The 27566-nt window shown below is 42.7% G+C and overlaps 1 protein-coding gene across 1 annotated transcript in view; it reads right to left on the bottom strand.

Annotated features, from left to right (window-relative positions):
* AGBL1 (ATP/GTP binding protein like 1) overlaps positions 1 to 27566 on the bottom strand; it is a 293048-nt gene that overhangs the window by 226483 nt on the left and 38999 nt on the right. Inside the window, exons 6-9 of the mRNA XM_009635035.1 lie at positions 16889 to 16926; positions 6142 to 6350; positions 1095 to 1260; positions 38 to 111 (exon numbers count right to left, since the gene is read on the bottom strand). Coding sequence (XP_009633330.1) covers positions 38 to 111; positions 1095 to 1260; positions 6142 to 6350; positions 16889 to 16926 — 487 coding nt within the window. The remainder of the gene's footprint in view (positions 1 to 37; positions 112 to 1094; positions 1261 to 6141; positions 6351 to 16888; positions 16927 to 27566) is intronic.

Raw genomic sequence — 27566 nt, 5'->3', positions numbered from 1 at the left:
TGTGGACGATTAAGGAAACTATGGCTCATATACCTACTTCCTCCTTACTCTCCACATCCTCATTATCCAGGTCTTTATCAACCTCTTCCTCTCCATCACTTTCATAGTCACCTGCAGAAGTAGAAAAGAAGTAGAGGCAAAAGGTGTTCAACTTAATAACCCTCTCAGACCCTCCACAGAAATAGGTGCAATCTCTTCTCTGTGTGCACACATGCCTTCAAACTACAACCCACCACAACTCCGATTAAAGCAGATCCTATTTGTTAATCTGGTATAAATGAAATTGGCACTAACTCTCCCACTTTTTAAAGCTCTGTTCTCTTGGACTCCAGCACCACCTTTCAAAACCATGACAAATGTCACCATGATATAGATCCAACTCATATTACAAAGCAATACAGAGATTTCCTGCTTGGCTGCAATGATATTACAGGATGCTCTTAATCTATATTATCTAGATTAGGGTGTTTTACTACTATCATCATTACAGTATTTGAACATGTTCCATATGAATCTGAAAGCAGTGGAGAAATTGCTTGTGTGTGTCGTGCAGTCTGCCATTTCTCCTTTTCTGTTGAGTGGCTATCCTGCCTACACTTAAGTTCTGCTTTTCAGCAAGTGCTCACATCTTTTACTCATGCAGCATGACCACTATCTGCTTTCATTTTAGAAAGGAAAAAGGATAATACTTCCTGCAATTCTTTATTGAAAAAGCTGCAGGGCAGTGTTGCCCCCACAGTCACACCCAGGCACAATTGTCTCTCCCTCTGTTACTATTGTGGAGCAATGGCATCTGCAGCCTCTCCCATGCCCACTCTGTTCCATTATTTTTTGGATAATAGAAGGAATCTTTTTTTTTTTTCCCTTTTCCTTGCTCCTTTTATTCTTCTCTCATATATTCTCCAAACAGAATCTCCAAGCTTCAGGAAGACCTGTAAGTAGTTTCATCTCTACTGAGGGATGCTGTAGGCCATCAGATTAATTTTAACTGTAACCTCAGGACTAGGCTGCCACGACTTCCTTCTCTAGATCCCATTTTTAATTCTCACGTCATGCTCCTTTCCGCCTACTGAACTCACTCTTCAGCCATTTACCTTCAGATCCCTCACATGGAGCTTCAGCCTTGGCATTCCCAGGAAGAGGGAAGAAATAGGAACTTCTCATTGTCACCACAGGCAGAGACTCCTTGGGGTAGCACTTTCTCAGAATCTGAGTCACAGTGGTTGTGATAGGATCCAGATTTTTGCAAGATAAACAGTCCTAGGAACCAAAGGAGAACAATGTTAAGAATTGTCTTGCAATTGTCCTGCCTATTACACACAAACCCCCGGAGCAGAGACACTCATCTGATTTGAATAGGAAGTCTTTATATTTATGGCTTTTTGTTTGCTTTCTTTTCTCCTTTTTAGCATTGAAGAAATATGCCTGGAACATCAAGACCTCAAGTTCTTGCAGTCCCTTTCCTACAGAAATACAGGCTAGCATGGACCAGAGGGGACTTCCATTGATGCATATCATTTGGAAGATACGGCATTCCCTAGCTCTGCTCTAAGGCATTATAGTCAGTGTATATTGAAAGAAGGCATGATAGTAGCATAAGCTAAAATATCCTAGCTAACACAGGTAACTTTTCAGTAGCACTGAAAAGATATGTTCTTTAATATGGATCAAAAAAAAAACCTGCAGGGAGCCCATGTATATGGTTTGGCTGACAACACACGCCAAAATCTGTGTTTCTCCATCTTCACTACAACTATATCCAGAGTTACCATGCCAGAACTAACACAGGTAACCTAGTCTGTAGCTACAATGACACCATTATTTCATTGTACCTGGTTTACACAATGTAAACTCAAAGAGACCATTCCCACTGTACTCTGTTCTATATGGTTAAGCATGAGGCCCAATAGTTAGTCTGAAAGATCACTATATATTTCCTAGTTATAAAATACTGAATTTCTGCAGTATTCTACATTTTCTACTCCTATAATCACGAGTAGGAAATAGAAGCGTAAGGAGCTATGAGAGCCCGGATGTACTTTGAAGACACAGAATATTTTTGTATTTATTATCAGGCTATGCAAGCAACCTCATTGGTCTTTTGTTGCAAAGAGAACACACACACACACGAACTAAAAGCAAAGACCCCCGGGAGATCATAGTGGGTGTATGTCTTCAATATCACAGAGACAGGGAATTTGGATAAGCAAGTCATGGCTGCTGCACAAAGGTGAAGCTGCTTAAAAGCAAGAGGTGTGATGCTCAGAAAACCAAGCCTTCAGGTTTCCCCAAGCACAGTGCATCTACACCACAGCCCCCATCCAAGAGATTGACTACTCAGTGTAGCATCCTACCTAAGTTCACAAGCTGTACTGTGCCTATCAGCATGTTATCTTTAGCAGTTTGGGACTAAGACTTAGCTCATCAGAACAGGAATTCATGTCACATAAGCAGCACGAATGTTCTACAAAGCAAAAGAGGAATATTATGATACATTCTAATACCATTTTATATTTTTGCATCCCTTCAGCACAGATTGAATGGAACACCCCAGAGGGCAGAATAGATACTTTGTGCCATTGTTGATGCCCACAGTTGGGATTTGGGCTGGACAAAAAAAAAATATTCAGCAGAACCAGGAAGACGACCAACGTACACAAAGAAGTACTTTACTGTAATCAGGAACAGGAAAATGGGTGTATTGGGATTTTTTTAATGTACAGGATTTTTTTGTTATGTATGATTGAACAGCATTATAAGATTCAGTGGGATTAACCAGGATTCCTGTAGGAAGGCTAGAAAAATCATCTAAAGCTGACATGCTTACAAGACTCAGTACAAGAATCTTAAATATGTATTTCTAGATCTCTGGCTGTTAGGAACAAGGGGGAGAGAAAATACAATTTTGAAAGCATCTCCAAGGAAAGTTTTACTGTGGTTAGAGCACACACAAAGGAGAACTGGTTCCTATTTCCAGTTTTTCAATTTACTCACTCTTTCACATAGTATTTGGGTGCCTTTGCTTGTTATTAAACGAAAGATAAGGAAAGTTTGTCTACATGTGGGAACAGAACAACACTTTGAACATTCTTACTGTAGTTTACTAAAATTGTTCTGTTTTTACTAGAACAGCAAACACAGGAGTATACAAATGCCTGCCTTGGGCCAGCCATCATAATTCACTGCCAACTGAATTGAGATAGCCAAGAACAAGGCATGTTCGTCCAGACAATGAGCTTCCACACACAGAGTTACTCAATGATACCCTTTGAAAGCCATCTCTTTCTTTATAGCAAATTAGCTTACAAGTGCAGACAAGCCTTCAGATACCTTACAGTGAATTTGTGGGACTGTTTTCATTACTGTTCATAAAGTGCTCTCAGATTCCAAGATAACACAGGTTACAGGTGACTGAAAAAATGTTCTGTCACTGTATTGGAAAAGCCTTTTTTACTGACACCTTAAAAATAGACAGGAGACTGCTTTGTATGTGTGTGAACTATACCATTTATTTTATAGTGGGATATTGTGAATGAGGGAAGACAGTGAATCCTTGGCTCAGAAAACCCATGTAAAACCAACCTGAATTCGGGGGATCTGCTTTTTAGACTCCTTTTAGCCTATCTTCTCTTTACTGAATCTGGAATAGTCCAGATATTACGATACATATGTGATATACACAAAAAGGGATGCTTCAGTATGACAGTAAGGCAAGAGATAATGATGCGAATGGATGCTACTAATGGGAAATATAGGGTGGAGTATAGGATAATATTGTCCTAGAGTAGACCTTAGTATAGGAAGGCTGAAGAGAAACCAGGCGAGCGTAAGAAATCAGATGGATAAATGATAACATAGCAAAATAATGTTCCATGCACCAGTCTCTCCTAAAGCGGATACAAACCTGTTTTCTTGTCTCAAAGTAGGCAGCTCTCTGTCGCCGCACAGCAAGCCACCCAATTGCTAATCTGAACATATCTTTTAACTGCCATGAAAGTCTAAGTGGAGTTTGGAAAAAGAAATAGGAGCAGAAAAGTGATTCCTTTTCATGAATGATTTCATTAGTTAAAATTATTTTTCATTCCAGGTAGGAGCAGAACTCAAGATATCTCTAAATTCTCAAATAATGTAGCAGTCACTTCTGATCTATGTAAGGAGATAGTATTTGAACTATTGGCTCTTCCTGTAAAGACATAGGCTTAATGGCTCTTAAAAGCTCAGGTATTTCAGCTGTCCATCAGCCCATACAATAAGCAACTGGAGAGGTTTCAACTGAAACCTAGCCTTCTTTGGTTGGAGTTCTGCTGGAGGTTGCTAAAACAAACCCATCTTGGCAGAACTGTTTCAGTTCCAATAGATTAAAAAAAATTTAAAATTATTTCAACAGAACCTTCCTAGCCAGCTTTTAGCACCTTTAAAGTCTTATTAGCTGCTCAGATCTTGGTCAAAGCTAATCACCACAGCCAGCAAATTCCTAAAGGCACTGAAATATTGCCTACACACCCAAAGAGCCATTGCTTTCCCAAGCAGGAGCTGTTTTCCTTGCTCTGTCTCTTTCTCCTTCTTACTACACCCTGCAGGTCCTCTCAGGAGAACAGATTTCCCATTTTCTGTCTACCATGACAATTATGAAGATTATGAAGATTTTAGTAGCAGCAGCAGCCTCCATGTCAGGTCAGAGTAAGGAAGAACGTGAGACCTCCTAGGGCTGCCCAGACTCCTCTCAACATCTCATGTCTTGACGAGACACTGCAAGACTGACAATATCCCAAAGAGGTGAGGGAAACATTGAGCTTTGAATTTATTAACCTTGGTAATTCCCCTTCCAAGGCTTCCCTAGTAGCACACAGTAGGAAAAAAGCAAACTGGAGGCCCCTGAAGCTGTCATTTCCGCTCCACTTCTAACCTTTGCAAGGATTAGAGTTATCAGTGTTCACTGGAGTCTTAGTGTGTCATTTCCTGTTTGTTCACCCAAGGTGACCCCATGTTTGCACTTTCCATGGGGTTGCTCCCAGGCTGAGCTATCAGGAGATGTTAGCTCAGAAAGCAACATGGGCTATAGAAGGCTCTTGAGAGGGAACAAACTGACATCTACCCTCAAGCAGTTGTTGCCACCCACACCACATTCAGGTTTCTGCAGACCAGGGACCTGTTATTAACAGAGGCCATACTCCCTTGAAAGATCTACTGGGCCTGGCTACCTCATCCCACCTGAAAAAGTGGTCAATTCCTCATGAAGAAAACAAAGTGAAAAACTCTACCGACCTACCATTTACTACTAATAAGAAATATCATTCAGTGACAGGAGAATTGTTCATGACAGCGATGGGAAAAGTGAAGCAGCAAATACACTGGGTCATAAGGCAATGGATTTTCTGGAGGAGAAGGGAACAGGTTTTTCATTCTGTCTATGATGGTGCTAGAATGAGATAATGCACTGGCCAGCGAGAATGATGATGGAAACACTCCTTGTGGAATCACACAGGTCAAGAACTGAAGGTTGCTCCATAAATGACTTCTCCAAAGGCGGCTAAGGAAGCATGTTGGTGAGAGACTCTGAGGAAACTGCTGCTGTTCTGTACCTGTCTTCTCTATACCTTACAGGGATCCCATACTCAAGACCATGTCATCTTTCTTGATGGTCTCACATTAACATTTCACAAGATTAAAATTGGGCCTCCTGGAAAACAGTTGATGAATGTTTCTCATTAGCAGAGGCCTGGATAAATCAACACTTTTTCTGTAAAAGACTGATTGGGTGGAATTATCCATCTGAATGCCTGAAAGGAAACATCTCATGGAACACCTAAACAATTCTTCTGTGGAGACGCTGCACTGTTCTTTGGGAGAGGAAGTCCAAGTAGACAGAAGGATCCACAGAGGAGGAAAAAAAAAGGCATTAAAAAGCCTGAAATACAATTCCCATGAGGCTCAGTAAGAATTAAAATTAGTTTTAAACTGAAACATTTCAGCTTTTCTGAAGTACTGTGAAAAAATCAATAGTTTCTATTTTAAAATTATCATTTTTTCATTTATATGTTATATAAATTCAGGATAAAACTATGGAATATCCTGCCTCGTGAGGTAGCATCCAGCACTGACTGCCAATCTATCTCACTTAAGCACAAATGCACCATTTACCTGTACACTAGTGAAGAGAATCTCCATACCCCGGGAACCAAGGAAAGTCTCCCTACCCAGCTGGATGTTGGTGATATGCTTTAGGCAGAGCAGGAGACCTCTACGAATGTAAATGTAGTTGTTGGAGACATCATGGTGATGCCAGTCTTGATAGAGCTTCAGCAATCCACCCAGGTAGCCTCTGTTCACTGCCCGTCGGCTGTTAGACTCTGAAAACAAAGAGGAGAGGCTGAGTTAAACTCTTTCCACTGCTCACGCTATTTGATTGCCAAATGGCTACTCAGTGCTCAGACTTGGACTTTTAACACCTGCTCATTCTTGCTTAATAGTATCAGTTAAAAAAAAAATTAACAGAAATTAGGATGTTATTATTTGCTAAGCATGAACTAAGCTCTTGGAACTGTACATGAAAAAAAATGAAGCAGTCTCTATCCTGTCTAAGTAAAAATGGTTGCTCCAGAACCCTCCAGATGAACCAAACCATGGATGGGGAAAGGGCAAGAGCCCATATCTCCTTCCAAGTGCTAACAAACTTAATTCCAGTTGCAGCACCATAAGAGTTCCTGAAACTAAAGGAGCTCCTGAGGAGCGAGAAAAGATAAAGAACAATAAGATTAGTCAACAGCAGGTCATATAATCTTCACATAGCGCTGTACTTCAGTCCTGAGAGAACACCTTAAAGAGATCAACAAATACAAAAGCCTTGTAGTTGTGCCATCCTGTCACAGCCAGTGGAATTATGCTTAACTTCTAAATGTATTCCTACACATACGTGTATGACGAAAGCCACAAATCAAATGATTCTGGAAAACCACAGTATTTAAAAATTCACAAAATATCAACTTGAGCAACAGCAGTTTGGGCTTCTTTTCTGTTGCTTTCTGGTTCTGAGATTTTAAAGGTCATATTCAGGTCATGTTTAAAGACTTTACTGCATGGACGAAAATAAGAAATATATTTTTAAAAAAGCTTTATAAAAATGTAAAAAGGAAAGCTGCAATATTTTCTTAATCACGTAGGTCTGGGATATCAGACTAAAAGGAGAAGATTATGAAACCTGTATTAAAATACAAATTATTCTCAGTATTCTAAAACTGTGTTCCTTGCCCTGCCCCGCAGGACAAACATGAAGCCATACCAGACTCTAGGCTCCCTCCCTTCAAACCAACCCTGCTTAAACACATTTTCCTGACTGGTCCTGACATTCCTTGCTGTGACACACATTAGAAGCTGTCAGGAGCTCAGTAATCAACCAAATGGCCAGGTAGCATACGTAAGACTGGAACTCAGCTCCCTGAATACCAATCAGTGTTTGCAGCTCACAACAGATGGCCCTTGGTATGGGTTCTCCAGAGCTGGTAGGCTCCAATTCATTTCGAGTTCATTAAACAAAGTGCCAGAGCCTCTCACACCTGGAACGTTAAAGTCATCAGTGGGGATTTACAGCATAGGAGAAGCAGCTAGAGGTTAAGAGAGAGAACAGAAAGGGGTAAGATGCTGCATGAAGACAATCCATAACAAGGGAAGCCATGGAGAGAGCCACCAGGAAGCAGCCAACAGGCAGCAAACCTCAGCCCCAGTGATGAAGTAGATGGAGACATTGGAAAGGGGAAGGAAATCGCCTGAGTCTGCTCTCTGCAGTACAAACTCTAACCTGGAGAAGGGATTGGAGCATAGCTCTGCTACCTGGTCTTGTTCTGTAATTTTCTCTGCCATTGGCACCACGGGACAGGCAAACAAACAGCCAGTTTGCCAACTCATTTTAATCCTGCTCTGCACCTTCACACCACCCCGTTGACATTCCTCCGCACTGACCTGCTGGTCCCACAGCTCTTCCTAGCCTCCTACACCTTGGCCTGCAGTCCTCCCTAGCACTTCATCCCCCTGTTGTTAACCATCTCACACTAGCTGTGCCGGTACATCTTTTATTTCGGGGCTCAGTGGTTGCCAGCATGTAGAAGGTCACCCTTCTCCTTTGACCTTCACTCTGTTTCTTTTTCCAATTTGACTTTCTGCAAGAAAACTTTAATTGAATGACAATCCCTTATCAATCCCAATGATTTTATTCATGATTTCCTTCCTGTTAATCCTCAACTAGCTGTCATGTTTACTAACCTGCAGGATGACTAACCCCTTAAATCAGTCAATCTTTCTTGAAGAATTACTCTGGAAGCTCTAGTAAAAGTCAATAAGTATATAAAACATGACAAGAGAGTCAGGCAGTGTAAGGTAGGGACAATCTGGATCAGACTCAGAGCTTCCCTGAACTGTTCAGAGGCAGATGAAATTGGACAAGATCTAGGGATTTATAGCCCCTAGTGCTTGAAGCCTAAGCTTTCTGTGTCAATGTCGATAGGACAAGGGAGATTTTGGAAAGCACTGTGGGTAGAGCTGCTTGGGGAACTTATTTTAAAAAAAAAAGAAAAAAAGGATTCTTATAAAATGTGTTTGCAATGTTTTCCTCACATCCTTCAAGACAGACTTCCACGTTTCGGTCCCAGCTCCATAGGGACCAGAACACACAACTGTCCCATGCCTCAGTTTTATCATTGGATGAAAAGCATGAGGAAGCTGAGCAAAATAACTTTGCTATTTGTTTCTCCTCATGTTTTCTGTAGTATTTATCACCTTTAAGATCAAAACAGTCGGTTTGAAAAGTGAAGCTGAGATAGTCTGTTCTGCAAGGAGGAGGTGGAAGAGGCAGGACTATGGTTCCCTCAGCACTTTGATCAGAAGCAATCAAAATTACTTGCTCAAGGGGAAAGAAAAAAAAAAAAAAAGAAAAACATTCCTTTTGTTTCTCCTGTCTTACTTCATTGATTCTCTCCTGCTCTCCTGTGTTGTCAGTGTTTTTCTTGGTTTTTTTTTTTCTTCCATTTTTTCAGTTGTATAGTCAATAAAGTAGCAAATAAATGAAGGAGGAAATATGCCAAGATCTCCAGAAGGCAAAATGAAGAAAGGAAGCCTCCCCACCTGTCTGTGTCTATTGGTCTTTCCACCTAGGGATGTACCTGCATGGGTATCTATCTATATTTTGGCACAAATACAGATGGTGGAAATGAATCATACAGGTACAAGCAGCACTGCACAGATTTTTAGGCAGCAAGACCCCACTCCTCCTGGAGTGAGTATGCATGATCTGTGTGGTAAGTGGCAAAGTGTCCTATGCCTTTTGACCCTTTTGTTGTTATTCCTTCATTATTTCTTTTCCTTCTCCCTGGATATGGAAATTCTACTTCAACTCAGCTTTCAGAAGTGCTCAGGGATGCTGCTTCCTATTTTGATTCATGCTTGGTCTGTCTTCCTAATCATATTCTGGCATCTCTGACAGGGGAGCACTGTCTTCATCACCTTCCCCAAACCTGTCACTGGCATACTATTTTCTTTGCAAGAGTTTCAATTCTGCCTGCTGAGGCTGAGACAGAAGACATTGAGCATTCCTCTATCATCTTATTTCCCACACTTCTAGAACTGACCCTCCACTTCTGGCTTCCAGGGCAGTGCTGCGAACCAGCAAAAGGTCAAGCACCACAGTACGGAATATCTGGCCTGAATAATCTCTGCAGTTAGCCAGAAAGATTTGACATGGATGCACAGACAATGTGTGGAAACATCAAATGGTTAAAGATGCAATTATCAAGGGGATCACACTACAAAGAAATCTCCAGTTTTGACAGAACTCTGAATTTTGTGTTGGGGGACAAGGACAGACTCTAAAGCCAGGGTTTCAGTCTAGTAGATACAAGTCTTATGACTGCCACCATTTCTGCAGACATTTCTGAAACCCTTCTCACATTCCAGTCTCCTTTGAAGTGTTTGCCAGGAACACAGGGACCACTGGAAAACACACAGCATATTTAATCACAAAACTGAATTACAGTCAACCTGAAACATGATGAGCAATGCACCGCTTACCAGGCAGAACAAAGGGATATTTATCTTTCTGTCTATCTGTTTAAATCTTTGTTGATGCCACTCAGCTGATTCATTATGCCAAGAACATACATTGCTACAGTTTGGAGATAAGAATGCTCTGCTAAATTAACTCCATGGCCCCCAAAGGAGTGAAAGGAATAAGAAAATTTCCAACTTCCCTGCTCTGCTCTAGTGATTGCCTCTTGGGAATAAAAGATGCAAGATATCTCCTAAAGCAAAGAGAAAACAACTACTGTATTCAGTCACTGAGAGGCCATTTTTAGTAAAGATAAGCATGAGGATTCTCTGTAGAAAAAAAAATTACAGAATCACAGAATGGCAAGGGTTGGAAGGGACCTCCGGAGATCATCTAGTCTAACGCTCCTGCTAAAGCAGGTTAACCTAGAGCATGTTAATTAATTGTCCCCATGGAGATACCTAGACACCCATCAAGTGCTGGGATGAATTCAGACCCAGTGGGCTCTACAGTTCCAGCAAGAAGCTGGTATTGACTCAACTCTTGTTGGAAGCCAGAAAACTACTCTAATTGTGCCCTGTAAACTTCACAGAGCCCAGGCATTTATCAAAGCATTTAGGATAGGTGAACAACACTGGCACAAAGGCAGAGAATACAGGCAGGATTTGCTAGCAGCTACAAGTGCCATGTTTTGCTTCTAGACCAGGAATCAGCCACAAGCTTAGTTTCAGTAGAAGAACAGCTCATTGTTTCTAAACCAAAATTTGTTTTAGTTCCAGGTTTTGGCCAATTCAATGGCAATCTTACAAACTGTATTACGACATGGTGATTCTTCTCTAATTTCCCCTTGTTATATTGTTCATATGCAAAAGTGAAGGAAGAGCAAGCCAACCAATTCTGAACCTTTTGTACTAACCCCAGAAGGAAACTGATTTTCAAAAAGCTTTACTTTTTCTCCTTTATTTTTCAGTTTCGCAGCATCTTCTGGTTGGAACTCAACAGGAAGCTGGAAATCCACAAAAAATACTTCTTGCACAAGATTTCCAGCTTGATTTTTCTGACCAAAGTGGTTTGAAAGAGTTCAAATAAGGATGCTAGGATTTAGAAGACTTTCTCAAATTCAGCCACTGAATTTTCTGAAGCAGATCATCACTGGAGGCACAAACACTGCCCATGCCAAGACAAAGGCAGTAAGCGATCACTACTAAGGATGTCAACAGAGAATAATACAGCTCCTCAACACCGTGGTTCCACGATACCCACCCTGAGGAGCAAAACAGTGGGAAGATGCCGTGCCCCAGGAGATGAAACCAACCTTTTTCTCTGGAGCACTGAGTTACTTTCAGTTTGGGATATGTCTATGAATGAAGAGGAGTTTTGAGGAAGGGAATAAAAAGGACACTCAAAAATAATTTGTTTCCCCATAAAGTGGCTCTTCTCAAAGAGATAAACTTAAAAATATAGAATTGAGACTATTTGCATTCTGAAATTCAGGAAGAAGATATAGGCACGGAACTTCTTTTAGGTGATTATGAAAGGAGCTATTTGAAAAAAATCAACTCTAATCACAATACCCCACAAGTTGTGATGATAGATTCAGGGCCAGACTTATAATGGAGTTTCAATCCAGAGGTGGGTAATGAAGTCTTAAACTGATCACGAGAAATGGGTACCTGGCAAAATATGATGCAAATCAGAAACATCATGCTGTTGGCTACAGGAACTGACACAGTTTAACCACAGGGCTGTTTTGACACAAGATCAAAGACCTGCATCAGTAGATCTGTTGCAAAGCATTATGAACTCAGCCATAGCGGGTGCAGACCTTTCAGAAACCATAATCTGCTTATGTGCTAGAACATCGCTTTCTGTTCCTCGCAGTTACTTGCCCCTCCTTGATGCCAGCATAAAAGGGAAAGGATGAGACTGATTATTTTATCCCACCAGCCACAAGACATAATCCTTATGCTTTGATAAAAAAACCAGCGGGTGAAAGGTTAAATAAAGGTTAGTTGACAGAAGATGAGGAGGAAAGAGCAGGAAGTGAGAGATGAAAGGCTGGGGGGGAAAAGGGAAGGCAAGACAATAAAGATGACAAAAGGAGGAAGGAAAAGATATAGAAAGAGAGGAGAAAGGCCATCAGCAATAACTGCTGTGAGCACACAGAATTGTCTTGATGAAATAAGCATGATCAGGGGGTCACCACAACCTGTCTTTTTAAATTGCTCATTACAGTTTTACTAGGCAAGCATTGCAGCAAGGGCCCTGCCCATTTCCCTAGCCCTTTCCTTCAATATCCGCTGAGCAAAAGCCTCCGAGATCAGCTCTAGCTAATTTCCTTAAAGACATGCAAGCTGCTAATTCTGGGAAGTACAGATAGTCAGGAATAACAAATACAACTAAAATTAGATTAAAATAACCTGCTGATAAACAAATTACTCACCAAAAAATATTGGATTAAGCGCTGGTGCAAGCGGGAATCCCTATAATAACATCGCCATCATGTGGTTTGAGGTGCCGAGCAGCAGTGTCTGGTTTGGGCCATCACACTGCCTTCAGCCTGCAAACCCCTAGATACACACTTGTCTGCACTTATGTATCAGGTATCCAGTTTTATTCCACTGCCCCAGAACAGAGAATGGTTTGCCCGGTTGGGGTTTTTTTTTAGGGGGGGTGGTGGAGATGGTGTGTGTGAGTTCACTAAAAGCAATAGAGCCCATGGCTAAGATCAACAGATTGCAGCCCTTGCCTTCCATTGCTGCTCAGACAGGCTCCAGCTGGGGCATGCCCTCTCCACACCTGGTCCTCTTGAAGCCAAAGCAGATCTTGGTGATGAGCTCCCAGGCCTTAAGGCAGAGCTGGAGCGAGATACAAAGGCAGATGTATAGAGTAGAAGTAGAACAAAGCCAAAGGAGGCTGGAAAGAGTAGCAGGTGTACCCTGGGACAGAGAGAAGAGACTCTGGGAAGGATGCTGTGCCTCATCACACCTCAATTTATGTATAGCTATTGGTATCTACCCCTCCATCCCCTCCCTGGTCTGTAGTAAGCATCTAGAAATTGAAGAAAGAAGGATGGACAGGTGTAACACTGAAAATCTTGATTGCAATGTCCAAGAGAAGAGTAAAAGACTCCCAGTGATCTCATGGGATCTTCAGCACCATTACAAATATTTACCAAGCAACTTGTTCAGCCTGAATAATAACGTAGGTCAGTCAGAGGGAGCTAACAGCCTGGTGGGGAGACAACAGACAAAAAAACCCCACCAAAACCAGCAAGGCAATGGGGGAAGGACTTGCTACAAGCTGTTTGCTACGTGCATGTGGGCATGGCAGGTGGAGAACAGCAACTGGGAGAGCAGCATGCAAAGATTGATAAAGTACTCTGCAATGGAAAGAGGTGAGAAGTTAGGAGTGAAAAGCTGGCTGGTGGTCAGGTAAGAAACATTTTCTCTATAACAGTGATCTGAGCTTCCATGGATAGAAAGATGCAGCACTGTCATTAGAAGGGACCTAAACTTCTATTCCTCCATTAGTCACCATCTCTATGACTATCACTGATTTCCACCATGTACAGGAGAACAGGAAAACCAAGGTCACCCTTGTCTTGCACTGGTTTTCAAGTGTTTCTTCCCTATTGTGGATGAAGCACAAGTTGGTAGTGTCCCATTACTTCTTTCTTTGGAAAATCTTGTACTTTCCCCTCTGAAACACAACAGCAACAGTTTCCCAGATACAGCTGGAGTGGTAATTTTTTCTTCGACTGATGCCTCCCTTCCTGGCAGATCTTGTTTCTTGCCATTATGCACCTGTTAAGTGGGCATTGAGCATCAGCTTTTGTTAGGGAAGAGACAGAGGCCAAAAAGTTTCTAGCCAGGTCCTGGCTCTGCAGGTGGACAAAGTCTCAAGTAGAGCTTAAGGAAGCCCGGGGAGCTGAAGATGGACATTTCCAAATCCATCAGGGAGACACACTGCCATCTGCCTGCTTCTTTTAAAACTACTTTGTGTTTTCCCATTGCAGCTCGCTGCCAAATGCAAGAGGGACACTTTCCTTTCAGCACAGCTCCGTGCATAACCATAATCCTCACTTTGATCACTTTGGGCTGAAGCATTTAAGGATACAACAAGCCTACAGGAAGACCCTCAAGAATGGGTGTGTTCTTGTCCTGTCTCTTTTACAGCTTTCACCCCCAGGAAAACTGAATCTCACCACCATCTCCCAGCAAGTGGGTTACTGCGAGTCTCCAACAAAGCTTACAATAATCAGTCCAGCAATTCAGTACTATAGCACATTCCAGGATTCCTGCCTCCTATTTAGTTTCTATCCCATCTAAAACACACTAAAGGGCTTCTGGGTGCTTTGCCATTTGCAGTTTTACCCCTTGTTTTCATAAGCAATTTTCAAGTGCTATAGCATTCAGCAGATTTGATTTTTAACTTTCTAAGAACACCCTCACCATTCAAAAGAACTAAGGCCATGGGCATAAATACATTAGCTGGGACAAAGTTGTCCTAATGCAATCACAAAAAACAATTCAGCTCTTTTCCAGCCATGGTGACTTTATCTCTGGAAGAACCAGAGCTGTTTTTCACATCTCCTAACCCACATGTCCCAAAAGGCACAGCCTGCTCATTTGTATGCAGCTACCGGAGCAGTCTACGCCAGAAGCCTGGAGCTTCTCATGTCCTGAGCCACAGGACAAGGAGAAAACTAAAAGACATTCTTGACCACTCTGCATCAGACTGCAGAAAACATCAGAAAACACAGTTCAGGCTGACCTGTGGGCTGTGGTGCTTTATTTGATTGCACAGTATTGGCACCATTTCGCAAGTCCCAGTTCCAGTGCCTCAAAAGAGCATCAGCTGAAAACAGACCATGAGTTTTCCTAAAAATCTCTTTTCCATGGAAGCAGTAGCTGGTGGTGTTGTAACAGGGCTGCTCAATTGTGAATGACGAAGGAGAAAAGGACACATAACAGCAAACTAGGAAGGGTGCCTCCAAATGAAGACATCTCCCCCAAACAATGCGGTTGTTTGCAATGGTCACCAGCACAAACAAACATGAGAACCCTAATCTGTACATCATGGTGATCAGCCGGAGTGACAATGTATGGACTGCTTTGCTCAACAGACTAAATTCTCATTGGAGTTCATTTCTTTGTACCTGCTGTGAAAACACTGGAAACAACCAGAATGATCAGTGTGTTCCTCCAGTACTGAAAACCCTCTATCCGCTTCCTAAAGCACAAAAAGCGTAAAAGGAAGAACCAAGATGCCTTGACGACAAAAGTTGGCTGAGAAGAGTCACACAAGAAATTTCTAAGAGTAAATGGCTTTAAAAAACAAAATAAAAACAACATACCTCACTCCAGGAGAAAAAGGGCTGGGTGAATTTGGAGCTGAATCCAATCCCTTTAGATTCCCCAGATCATCCTCAGCTTCCCCTCTCAACTTTTACAATGTGTTTACAACTCCCCGGGAGACTACATTGCACAGCTTCCCTTGGTAATTAGTCCTCCACTTCTATATACTGTTCTCATCTTTAAACCCAGAAGAAACCTTCAAGTAGAAAACTTACCCTATAAATATCTTGGGACAACAGAATTTCACTTCTTATTCCTAGTACTTACCATAAAACAGGAGTGCAGGAAAAAAGCTCAAGCCAGATGAGCTTTCAGCTCTTGCTCCACTTTTCCAGCCCTTGCTCCACTTTTCCAGCCTTCTCTGTAAATTCCTTTCTACTCTGAAGGCTAATTTTGCTTTTGTATGGCAAGCAGCTGTGGCATAGCCCCACAAGCCCCTTCGTAAGATTTAGTGCCCAAACCAGAAGGTCTTTCCTTGTTGTGATAATGTGACCTTTAAATCTAGGCAGCAAGGTTAATACTGAGGCATTATTTCAGAATTCATCACTCGAGCTGATGCAACTCAGCCACGATCCCATTGCAGTGTGCTCATTTAAGCGCTGCTTCCAGGGCTAAAATTTGGGGTGGGGGGAGAGAGAGAGAGAGAGAGAGAGAAGGGCAATACCCCATATTGTGATTTATTGTAGAGTAGATTGCAATAGTAGAGTGCTCTTTCTTAATCAAAGCTTTATTAAAGTCTGGTAATAAAAAGCTAAGTGGTTTTGGATCAGATAAAAGCAAAAAAGAGTCGCATGTTCATTTCAGGAACAGTCATGCCAGCATGCCTGAGAACCCATATTAAGGTCTTCGACCCCCCCAGCCAGCTGGTGCAAATGTTAAGAACAGCCTGCCATAGCAGGGCTGGACCCCAGCAGTCACCAGGTCTCAGCCCTGTCTGCACATTAACAGACCTGACAAGCTTGCAGGGGAGGATAAGGTCATCTCTTCTGGACTACAGAAGTCTTCCAAGCCTTTGCTGACAGCATCATCATTACCAGATAAGCACATAGTACAACAGCACCACAGGACAGACAGGTCCTGGCCCCACTCTCCAGTGATGCTGGAACACAGCAATGAGCATTGGTCGCTGGGTGGAGAGGTTCCCCATTTCTTCCACTGTAGCAAGTCCCAGGACAACCCCTGTTCCCTAAATACTCAAAATAAGGGTGTAGCCTGGTTCCCTTGGCAGCTTGCTCCCTGGGACCTAGAGCACCATCTCCCATAGAGCTGTGTGTCCAAAGAGCCATGGGGCTCCAAGAATCACAGCTAGACATACAGAAAGCTACTGCATTACTGTCTCTCTTTCCTAAGCAGTGCTCTTTTGGACTGAGGGAAGAGGGGATACCAGGGGAGAATGAGGTTCCACAGGATCATTCTGTCCATTAGAGCAGCATAGAAAGGAAAGACAGAAAGAATATAAAGGGAAGGGAAAAAAAAAAACAAAAAAACCACTTACTTGATTTCAGCAAAGCTGCCAGAGCCTCAATGGCTGCCCTGGGGAAAGAAGAGAGATGAAGAAATAATGTCAATTTCTTCGATAATTTTTGTAGCCTTCATCTTCACAGTCTTCTGGGCCAGGCTTCTCATCTGGTCTAAATTGACAGCTTATGATGGACTTTGACAGAACTGCAATGTTTTACACCAGCAGAGGATCCAGTCTCTGCGGCTGACTCAGTTATTCTAAAAGACCATTAGCCCTCTAGCTTCAGTGTTACACTGATTTGTAGTGACCACTAAATTTAAAGCAACACCCGCATAACCAAAGTAACAAAGCTAGTCTTCAAACTGCTGTCCCAGAGCTATTTCTTTGTATCAGAGACTCGGCGCATGCCTACTCCAGACACCAGTGATTCTATCTACATCAGTAGATGATAACTTCTGCATCAAGCTGGGACATCTATGTCAGTATTTCCAACCAAATTCCGCTCCCTTCTCCATTTTCCTGAAACAAGCTTCACCCTCATCCTCACTCCCACCAGCTTTAACATAAAAGAAAGTTTAATTTCTTTTAATTATGACAATGTCTTGGCATTGCAGTGGCATGTAAAGGTCCCCACTCAGGCCAGGACTTGTAAGAAAGAACCTAAAGCTGTACAGTAAGACCACTTGCCCCATAGAGCTTAGCAAGTAAGGAGGTAGAGGGGAGAGAGACACAGATTTCTGTTGACCTCCTGAGACGCTTCAATGTGCAGGCAAGCAACTCAGCCTACCCGAGTCAGCATAGCACTGGTTTGAACGGGAGCAGGTCACTAACGTTTGTAGCTAGAAAAGCTGAACTGAGACATCCTTGCTCCCCACCATCTGGAAGCAAGTTTCTTCCTCATGTAGTATAGTCTCCATCCCGCTAGTGCCACAGAAGATTTTCTTTTCTAGTCGTGTTCTGCTGGAGCAAGAAGATCCATGTTCTAACCTGGCTTACTACTGTGAAGTTTCAAGCGCCTACAGCTGATTAAATAAATACAGCTACAAAACCCTCCATGCCCAAGGATTCCTTAAAATGTAATCTCTTTACAAACCAATTCCCAAATAAAATCGTATTAACTTCCATACTGAGCCAATTATCATCCTGTAGCAAGAAATATTTCTTCTTTTGTCATCAAGCTGCTGTTCATTGTATCCTAACAGCAGCTGAGACTAAGAAAGATTCAAGAGCTGGTTCTTGCTGATGTTGGGTCAACACCCCTATCTAATGTCATCCTTTCATAACAAATCTGTCAGAGTTCAACAACAGTATTACAAAGAAACTGCAAAAGAATTGCACACAAATACAGACAGAACAGGAAATCATAGCTAAAAATCTCAGCAGTGGAAGCATAGTCATGCTCTCATTGCTTCTTTAAATCCACCTAAACAGCAATCGTTCAGCTGGTGGGAGGAATACTGTCATCCACCAGCTATTCGGCATGCTCAGAAAAGGGATATGCTACAGCCACTGATCACTCAGTCTTTCCCCAAGTTTAACATCTGGGACAAAGTAAACAGCTCTAAGCAAGTTAAAATTCCATCCAGAGCACCTCCCAAACCTCACACTCAAGTATGTACCTTGTAAAGGAGGCTACATTACATACATTAGTTTGCAAACTAAAGGGGATGTCTTGATCACAGGAGAGCAACAAGGGAAGGACCAGAATGTTTTTGGCTCCAAGCAGAGGAGTTCTAAGGATTTCCTGTAGGTATCTGATTTATTTTGGGGGTGCTTATGAGCATTGCAAAGAGTTTCAATAGAGCTACGCCACTGTCATAACATCAACGTTGCCAGCAAACCTCCCATCAACCAAACAATCAGCAAATCTGGATTCTCTGATACTTTTTGGAGGTCTGTAAGCCACATTGTATACAGACAACTTCATTCATCCTCAGAGGACTTTTGACCTCCCAAACCATGTTCTCAGATAGTGTAACCTCCTATTTCTACTATCTTTGAGTCCCCATTCTCTCTAATTCCTCACCTCACTTGCCCCAGAATACCTAACTCTTCCTGGCCATACCATAGCTGGTCCTTCAAGAGCCTTAACCACCCCTAATCACTTCTCTTCTCCAGGCTTGGAGGGAGCTGGTCTGCTCCCAGTTGAGGGATAAGAGGTATTTGTGCTTTTGATGTGACCTGGTAGAACAGGTTTGCAACTGCTTTGTTTGTAAAGCTGAGAAACGTAAGACTATCATAAAGATGTAATATCATAAAGATCCACCCAGGTAGTACTACGGGATGGAAAATTGAGACATGTCCAGGAGGAGGAGGGTAGGAATTAAAGGTGGTATCACACACATCCCAGCACCACCACTCAGCAGATTCAGAAATTTTTACAATCACCACCTAATTCTGAAAAAGAAAGGTTGCAGACCTGCAACTGTAACTAGCTGGATTCCCCACATCCCAGGCTAACAGCCTACCTAGGCACATCCTCATCCCAGTCCATGTCTGTACATAGTACTGCAATAAAATAAAGCAGAACCAAACTAGTACATGCAATGCTACAGGCTTGGGGAAGAGTGGCTGGAAAGCTGCCTGGTGGAAAAAGACCCGGTTGACAGCCGGCTGAATGTGTGCCCAGGTGGCCAAGAAGGCCAATGGCATCCTGGCTTGTATCAGGAATAGTGTGACCAGCAGGAGTAGGGAAGTGATCGTGCCCCTGTACTTGGTGCTGGTGAGGCCACACCTTGAATACTGTGTTCAGTTTTGGGCCCCTCACTACAAGAAAGATGTTGCATTGCTGGAACATGTCCAGAGGACAGCAACATAGCTGGTGAGGGGTCTGGAGTCCAAGGCTTACAAGGAGCGGCTGAGGGAACTGGGGGTGTTTAGTCTGGAGAAGAAGAGGCTGAGGGGAGACCTGATCGCCCTCTACAACTGCCTGAAAGGAGGCTGTAGTGAGGTGGGGGTCGGCCTCTTCTCCCTGGTAACAGACGATAGGACGAGGGGGAATGGTTTGAAGTTGCACCAGGGCAGGTTTAGGCTAGACATTAGGAAATGTCTACATTTCCCACCACCAAAAGGGTTGTCAGGCTCTGGAATGGGCTGCCCAGGGAGGTGGTGGAGTCCTCATCCCCAGAGGTATTTAAAAGAAGGGTAGATGTGGTGCTTAGGGCCAGGGTTTAGTGGTGGGATGGCAGGGTTAGGTTAAAGGTTGGGCTCGATGACCTTAAAGGTCTTTTCCAACCAAAGTGACTCTATGATTCTACATTCCACCTCTCCAAGTACTGCCATTCGTCACAGGGGTTGGCATAGGCAATACACAGTGTTCCGTACATCCCACAGCATGTACTCTACAGTTAGTCTTAAGTAGGTACAGACCCAGTAGGTTGACCTCAATAGCATGCATTGCTTTAGAAGAAATTTTGAAATAAAAAATAATTAAAGACACTGGGGTAAACTGCAAAACAGATAAAACAGGTTGAGAAATAAAAAGGACTTACTGAGAGTAGACAAACCAGCCTAACTTGATATTTTTCTTTGATAAGATAATCAGTTTTTCTAGACAAGGGAAATGTGGTAGGTCTAATTTTTCTGTGCTTCAATAAAGCATCAGATATGGTGCCACACCAGAAATTATTATCCAAGCTGGAAAACACAAGGATTAGTAAAAGAATTGCAAGGTGGGTAAGGAACTAGTTAAAGAGGCAATGACAGGATTTATGCCAGAAGAGGAATTATTAGTCTGGAGGGAAGTTATTTGTGGATGTCCTCAAGGATGTTTTGAGACGGATCTTATTTTGTCATTTCATTAATGACCTTGGCACAATAAGTCAGAGTATACTAACAAAATCTGCTGACCATGTGAAGTCAGGAGCTACTGCCAATAGCAGGGAGCTTGGAATATCTTTCAGGAGTAACAGGATGTTCTTGAGTTCTGAAGCAACAGAAGTGTGATGAAATGTAATAGTCAAAGTGCAAGGTTACACATTTAGGGTTTAATAAGTATTGCTGCTATGAACAGGGGCTTATGATTTTGAAATGAGTAGAAGGACAACCTGGATATATGAGCCCATTAGAGGATGAGGACAAGCGTGACCCAGCAGGGTGACACCATGAAAAGGACAGATCAGGTCTCAGGAAAGCCACTGCCAGTAGAGAAAGGAAAGCGTGAATGTTTTCATACACAGCTTCACCTGAACATCTGTGTGGAGTCTGCAGGAGGAACTGTGCAGAAAAGTGCTAAGGAAATCATTATGATAATAGAGACTTATCTCATGAGGACTCTTAAAGACCACAGTTTTGTCACCTTAGGAAAATGATGGTTATGAGGTGACTTGATTCTTCTTCATAGACACACTGGGTGGGAGAGAAGTAAACACTGAGGAAGGCAGAGAGCTACTTAAGCTAAAGAACAAAGCTGGCACGAGGACAAATGGATATAAAATGGCCATGAATAAATTTCAACTGAAAATTAAAGGATGGTTTTTAAGCACTGGAAAATGAAGCTCTGAAACATCCTCTTGGCGGCGATGGGATGAACAACCTAATGACTTTGAAAACGGAGCCTGAATTGCTTATAATGGGACTGTTAGGCTCAGTTGCCAACAAGGAAAGGGTCTGAAAAAAGTGACCCAGGAATGACTGTAGCTCTATATCCCTACATTTTACTCATAGATAAGATGCAAGTGAAACAAGAAATGGGTTTTCTAAGCACAAATTTAATTAGCCAGGCCAGAACAGCTGCACCAGCTTAAGCTGCAAGTCCAAATAGGCTAGTATCTTGTGGCCAGCAGTGGCCAGGGGAAGAGACCACAGCAGAAACACAATGCAAGAACTTCTAGAACAGGCTCAGACTCCAGCAATTTGCAGTCCAGAGACTTCATGAGTTAGCAATGGTGCCTTTGGGAGGCTTTTTAGCTCTTAGTTGACTTTGCTTCCATATATTTGCCTTGCCACTTTTGAACTTATGCAGACTCTTACTATGCACAATTATCCTGGGAAGGGAGTTCACACCTATCCTGTGTAAAGAGTTATCTACCTGCTTGGAGTTAAAATCAGCATTGTAATTTACACTTTTAAGTCAGCTGTCAGCAAGTATCCCCAGAACATTACCTATCTTTGATGCCGAACAAATTCAAACATACAAAACACCCGATGGGAAACAAATAAAACAAGAAGCCATAGAAGAGAAGGCAGAATGGACTTTCACCAAGAACAGCAGCAAGCTGACAGATGCATCAATAGGCTTACAACAAGCCAGGCAACTGGTGTTTGCGGTAATATCGGCACCTCTTAACACCATATGGCAAACCAACAGCATCTTTTCTGGCATCGGAAGGTATGATGAGATGAATAAGCCTGGGACAGGAAGACAGAGAGAAGGGAGATAAATCATGCGTGAGAGCAAGGACGGGGGAGGGGAAAGATGGGAACAGGAGGAAAAGTTTAAGAGCACGAGAAAGATGACTTGATGAGCCATATGCTAGACCAGAGAATTTGATAGCGTGCCCAGTACAGAACTCTGCATTTGTCTCAAGAAGGGAGGTGGGGGGAATAAATCATTAAAAAACCTGCCAAACCTGTCCAGATGCCTTCCTCTGATTTTCTGTTCTTTGTGGTAATACATTAGTAAAATCTTAGCTGTTTTGTCAATCCTAGTGTATCACAAAGGAGACTCATTTATATATTTCACAAAAAGGATGTATAAGTAAAGTTGTCCTATCTTAAAAGGCATAATAATAAATGCTACTCCATAATCAGAAAATATTAAAAACTCCCTGTGGTAGCAGTCAAGACAGCCACTCTGAAGAATGGAAATCTTTGAAGTGTTTCCAAGTCAGCAGCTTGGATATCAGGGCAGGAGTACAACGAGCAGACAGATAGACAAACGCAACTTCCAGATCCTCTGCTTAGGAACCAGGAGCAACAAAGAAAAACTCCACTTCCCCAGCCAAGGCACAAATGGATTAAGCAGCAAAACCGGGCTGCTAAAAAGCATAGACAAAGAAGCCTTATGCCTAGGTCACCCTTTCAGATGTGAGCTACCAGGACAGTGTTAGGTGGAAATCACTGCAGACAGAGGATACAAAAAGCTGGGATCTCTTAGGTGTTCTTCTCCACTCTGATCTCAGCTCACAGGTTGTAGCACTGGGCAGTATGACCGACAATGCTGTGCCTCTGTTTCTGTCTCTTGAATAGATAATTGATTTCTGTTCCACCCCAGTATTAAAAAAAACCCAACAAATAAACCACCAAACAAAAAACCCCACCAGAAAACAAAACTCCTGAAAACAAAAAGCCTCCCTCACTACAGAAGAGATGTATGGTGAACTACTTGAAAATGATTTTCAGACTCATAAAACACATTGATGTTGGTACCCACCTGTTCAGGACTAGCTTGGAACTATGGACAGGGAACAGCAGAGAAGTCAAAGACCGAACCAAGAAAAATATCCCAAGAGGGCTCTGCACATCAGCCCCCAAGTAACTTGACCAGCCTTCATTCCCCTGTGAGATTGCACCTTTTGCATGCTTAAGCACGAAACATCCTCTTCAAATTATTGAATGAAAGTTAATGACTTGGTGCTTCATTAAATACCTCTTCAGACTCGATGCCTGATCTAATTTCTAAAGGCAATCTCACCTGGATAATAAAGACATAAAGCACTATTTTTATAGTAACGTAAGAAAAGATTCTGCCCCTGCCTGGCAACCTGCATTACTTCAGCCCCTGCTCCCTCCTTTTGCCCTTTTCCCCTGCTATTTCTCAGTATACTCACTTGTTGCTGTCATGTTTATTTATGTCGTCAGCAACATGGGGCAGCGACCATGCAACATATAGCACAATGGGAAGCCTGACTGAGGGCTCACAGTATTATAGCTCACAGGCTTAAAGATCCTAAGCTTCCAGTTCCTCCCAGAGATGGGGGCTATAAGTGCCCTCAAGTGTAGATATTGTCTGGCTGCATTTTGCCTCCAACCCCTGGGACTTGTACTTAACTACCAGAGTTTATACAGTCACAGAGCAACGCACACAAAAGACAATTTCACATTTGACAACTGAGAAACATTTAGAAACAACACACAGGCACCATGGCAATAGGTGCTTTATAAATCCTACCAGAAGGTAGATCTCATCGGAGACAGATGCCTTGAATAGTCATTTCCCTTGTGGCCCAGAAATACAGATCTTAAATATGCAGGCACTTGCAGAGTGATTTGTTTTGTTTTAAAGGCTTAAACCCAGCAGCTTCACAAGTCTTGGAAATATGGGTGGGCAAAAGCTGCTTATGCATTTTCATAGTACCGCTGGTCTAGGACTTACGCAAAACCACTCATCATCATGTCCACTTTAATTCCAGCTTGTTAGCTAGGCACTAAAACTTACGCTAAAGGCAAAGCCTGTTCACAGTCTGCAATGTCCCACACACTGCCAACAGGTGGAGTTTGGAGATCCAGCTGTTGTGCACAGATGTGCTTTCAGTGTAATGCTGAAGGAAAGGAAATAAAAAAAAAAATCACACAGTTTTTTTTAATGGTTACTTCAGTTCCAGTGACCAGCTTTTTTTTTCCCTGCTGGAAAAGCACGTGCTGTTTTTAATACAAATATACATTGTCTGTAGAACCTGTTCTCTGTGATGCAATTTATTTTACTGAATAGAATTAGTGAGCAAACAAAAAGATGTACAGAAATTTAATGCATGCTGAACAGTATTTCCTCCCCACCTTTAAAGATTTCTGTAGGTATTAACTGTTAGAAGAGGGTCACGAGGAAAAAAAAAGCGCACACAAATACCAAAGTCAATGCTAATAGCCAACAAGACTTCGCAGCAAAAGGAGTGATGATCCCCTGCTTTTTAAACCCTACAACAGACCCAGGAATGAATTTTCTCCTATCTTGCATTTTGGTGAGCTGAAGCCAATGTGCTCTCCCAAAGATGTGCTGTCACTCAGAGAGGTTCTAGCTGTGATGCAGAAGCCCCAGCACGAGGTCCTTTTGCTCTCATGGCTAACACAATAAGCATATCTCAGTTCCCAGGGTCAGCTTGAAGCCTTCACTGTAGCATCTTCCAAATATCTTTGCCTGCCCTGGAACCTGTTAGGTTAAAATCAGTGAAAAGGTACAGCCTTCCAGCCTCTTTCATCTCTGCCTTCCAGAAAGAAGAGTCACTCCAGGGTTATCCTCCAGGCATCCTTACAAGTATCCTACTCTCTCTCATGTAGAACAAGTACAGAAGGAGAGACAGCTGTATCCTAAAAATTCAACCTATTCTTTACAGCTCTAAATTAAATTAGCTTCAAAGTAGTAACAAAGAAGAACAAGGTACATGAAATACACTGAAATCCTTGCCAAACAAATGCCCAAACATTTTGTACAGCATGGTGCAGAGCTGGCACTGCTTCCTCCAGCAGAAGCCGTACCTCAGAAGATTTCCCATTCCTGTCAACTCCCTCTCCAGGGTCAGATGTCACCAATATGGCTGAGGCAGGCTGTGACAGCTTGTCATTCACATCAAGATGAAGGGGCTTGAAGGATCACAACCAGACAGGATTCTTAACAGATTCATCACCCAGGTGGTTGCAGGCTGACAGTGTGAGAATCCAGCTCTCCCACCCAAGGGGGGACGGAGAAAGGGGCTTGATGCTATCCTTGATTGATTAAGAGGAGTGGTGAGGATACTCATTGAGGCCACCTCCACTAACAAGCACCAGCACAGCCCTACATAACATCTCGTACGCAATTAAAGCCTGCCAGTGAGTGGGGTTAAATCCCCCTCCTTCCCCCAGAGAGCTGTCTTCCAATCCCAATTCAGTGACTGGTGAGAAAGAGCCCAGTGGTCTGTTGGCTCGCTCCTTAGCTGTCAATTTATTTGTAGCTTATCAGTTCGCCATGCCCAGCAGCTTTTGCTCTAGAGACCCCAGGGATCGACAAGCACATTGTGCTCACAGCAAGGTAGGTGCTCAGTGCACAGGTGATAGACCCAGCCCCATTCCGCTTGCTTCTGGATCATTCTGCCTTGAACTTTTCCGAATGCTGCGTACACCCAGAGTAAGGGCAGGGAGAGGGACACAATCCACGTGCCTGGTGAAACCTTGCTTACTACACCACAAAGCCAAAGGGCACCGCTTGGTGACATACCCAGGAACCCTACACTCAAATCTCAGCAGGGCAACTGTGACTTCCATCCTCATTAAGGGAAATTTAATTGCAGGTGCTTTGCCATTGGGGAGTCTCTGATGATGAACTATAAAAGAAAAGGTGGAGCTTGGGGGTACCCAGGACTTTATGGTGCCAGCAATAAGCCTGCACTCTCACTATATTGCCTGCAAGAAATGGCAAGATTTTTATTTTAGGGATACTATCGGTTGGTGGCAGAGAGATATCCAAGGGCAGCTTGTGTTGCTGACAGTCCGGGTAGTGTGGTATCGAACATGTCACTGCTAGTGCCCAGAGCTATGTGAGAGCACAAAAGGGAGGTTGGTTGCAAAGCAATCAAGGCTAAGAGTTGTAGTTCTCCCTGACTACTGCTTGGTACAAACCATCTCTAAGGCAGCAGTAATCTCACGGTACAACATCCTTAAAAAGCACTTCATAAGGAAAGGTGCTCTTTAGCTGTAAAGCAGCAGTGGTTGAAACAGCAACCTTCACCGCCTGTAACCAGGCTGCTGCGATAGACGGGAAATTTGAGTTTTCATTTCAGCCATTCCTGCAGTTTCACTGCTTGGTATTGAGGTTTGTTTTGTTTGGGGTTTTTGGTTGGCTGGTCACCTTAACAAAAAAAAAAAAACAAAACATCTTTCAGGGAAACTAATTTTTAAAAATGTGTACTTGAAAAGAACATGAAATGAAGCTGATGGACTGAGAAATCACCATCTTCCTTGATCTCTCCAAGAAACAAGGCTGACTTGTAGGGCAGCCTTTTCTTTAAGCAAGAATCAGATGCTTCAGAATAAAAGAAAGAATGACTGATATTGAACACAAGATGAAAAACTGTGGGTGTTCTTTTTAATCTAATGGTACTGTCTCCATACTACAAGGTTCTAGAAATAGATCCATCAATTCGAGTTTATATGGCACTTCACTTCCCCCTCTGGTCCTGTTCAGATGAAGCACATCCATAAAGTCCAGCCAAAGGAAACTTAAAACTTAAAACCTCTAGGGAAGAGAGCTGGCTTGTGGAGTTTCTTTGAATATTCCAGAGCAAGAAGCAGTTTCACACAAGCGTAGTCACTGGAATCATTCTCCCTGTGCTGCATGACAAGGTGCAACTTGGGTGGTTGCGAACTGGCAATAATGTCATGTATAGCCTATATATATACACACACCTATGGCCCTACTCAGTTCCACCTGTTGGTGAGCATCCAGTTTCAGTCTGCCCACAGCACGAAGGCCATGGCTTGAATGTGCAAGTAGCTATTTGCAAATCAGCTGCAGCACTGACAGCAGTGTTACATCCACATTTGCAATAGGAATAGAGTAGAAAAAGATATTGATGCCAATTAATCTTCTTGCACGCAACTCTTTTGATGGATCAGTCTCCATGTGCTTCCCAAACAGGTAAGCATCACCCCTCTTGTTATGTGCACAGGTTAGGCAGTTTTTACATCTTGCTCTTGCCTAAATCCCAGCGGATGGTGGTCAGAGTTAGAGCTGCCTAAAAAGCTCACATATATTCAACAAAGCTTCTACATATTCAACAAAATATATAGAAGAAAATAC

The sequence above is a fragment of the Egretta garzetta genome, unplaced genomic scaffold (assembly GCF_000687185.1).
Source record: "Egretta garzetta isolate BGI_Z169 unplaced genomic scaffold, ASM68718v1 scaffold322, whole genome shotgun sequence".
Classification (NCBI taxonomy): Eukaryota; Metazoa; Chordata; class Aves; order Pelecaniformes; family Ardeidae; genus Egretta; species Egretta garzetta.
The sequence above is the reverse complement of the archived record's forward strand: the minus strand, read 5'-3'. Positions and strand labels throughout refer to the sequence as shown.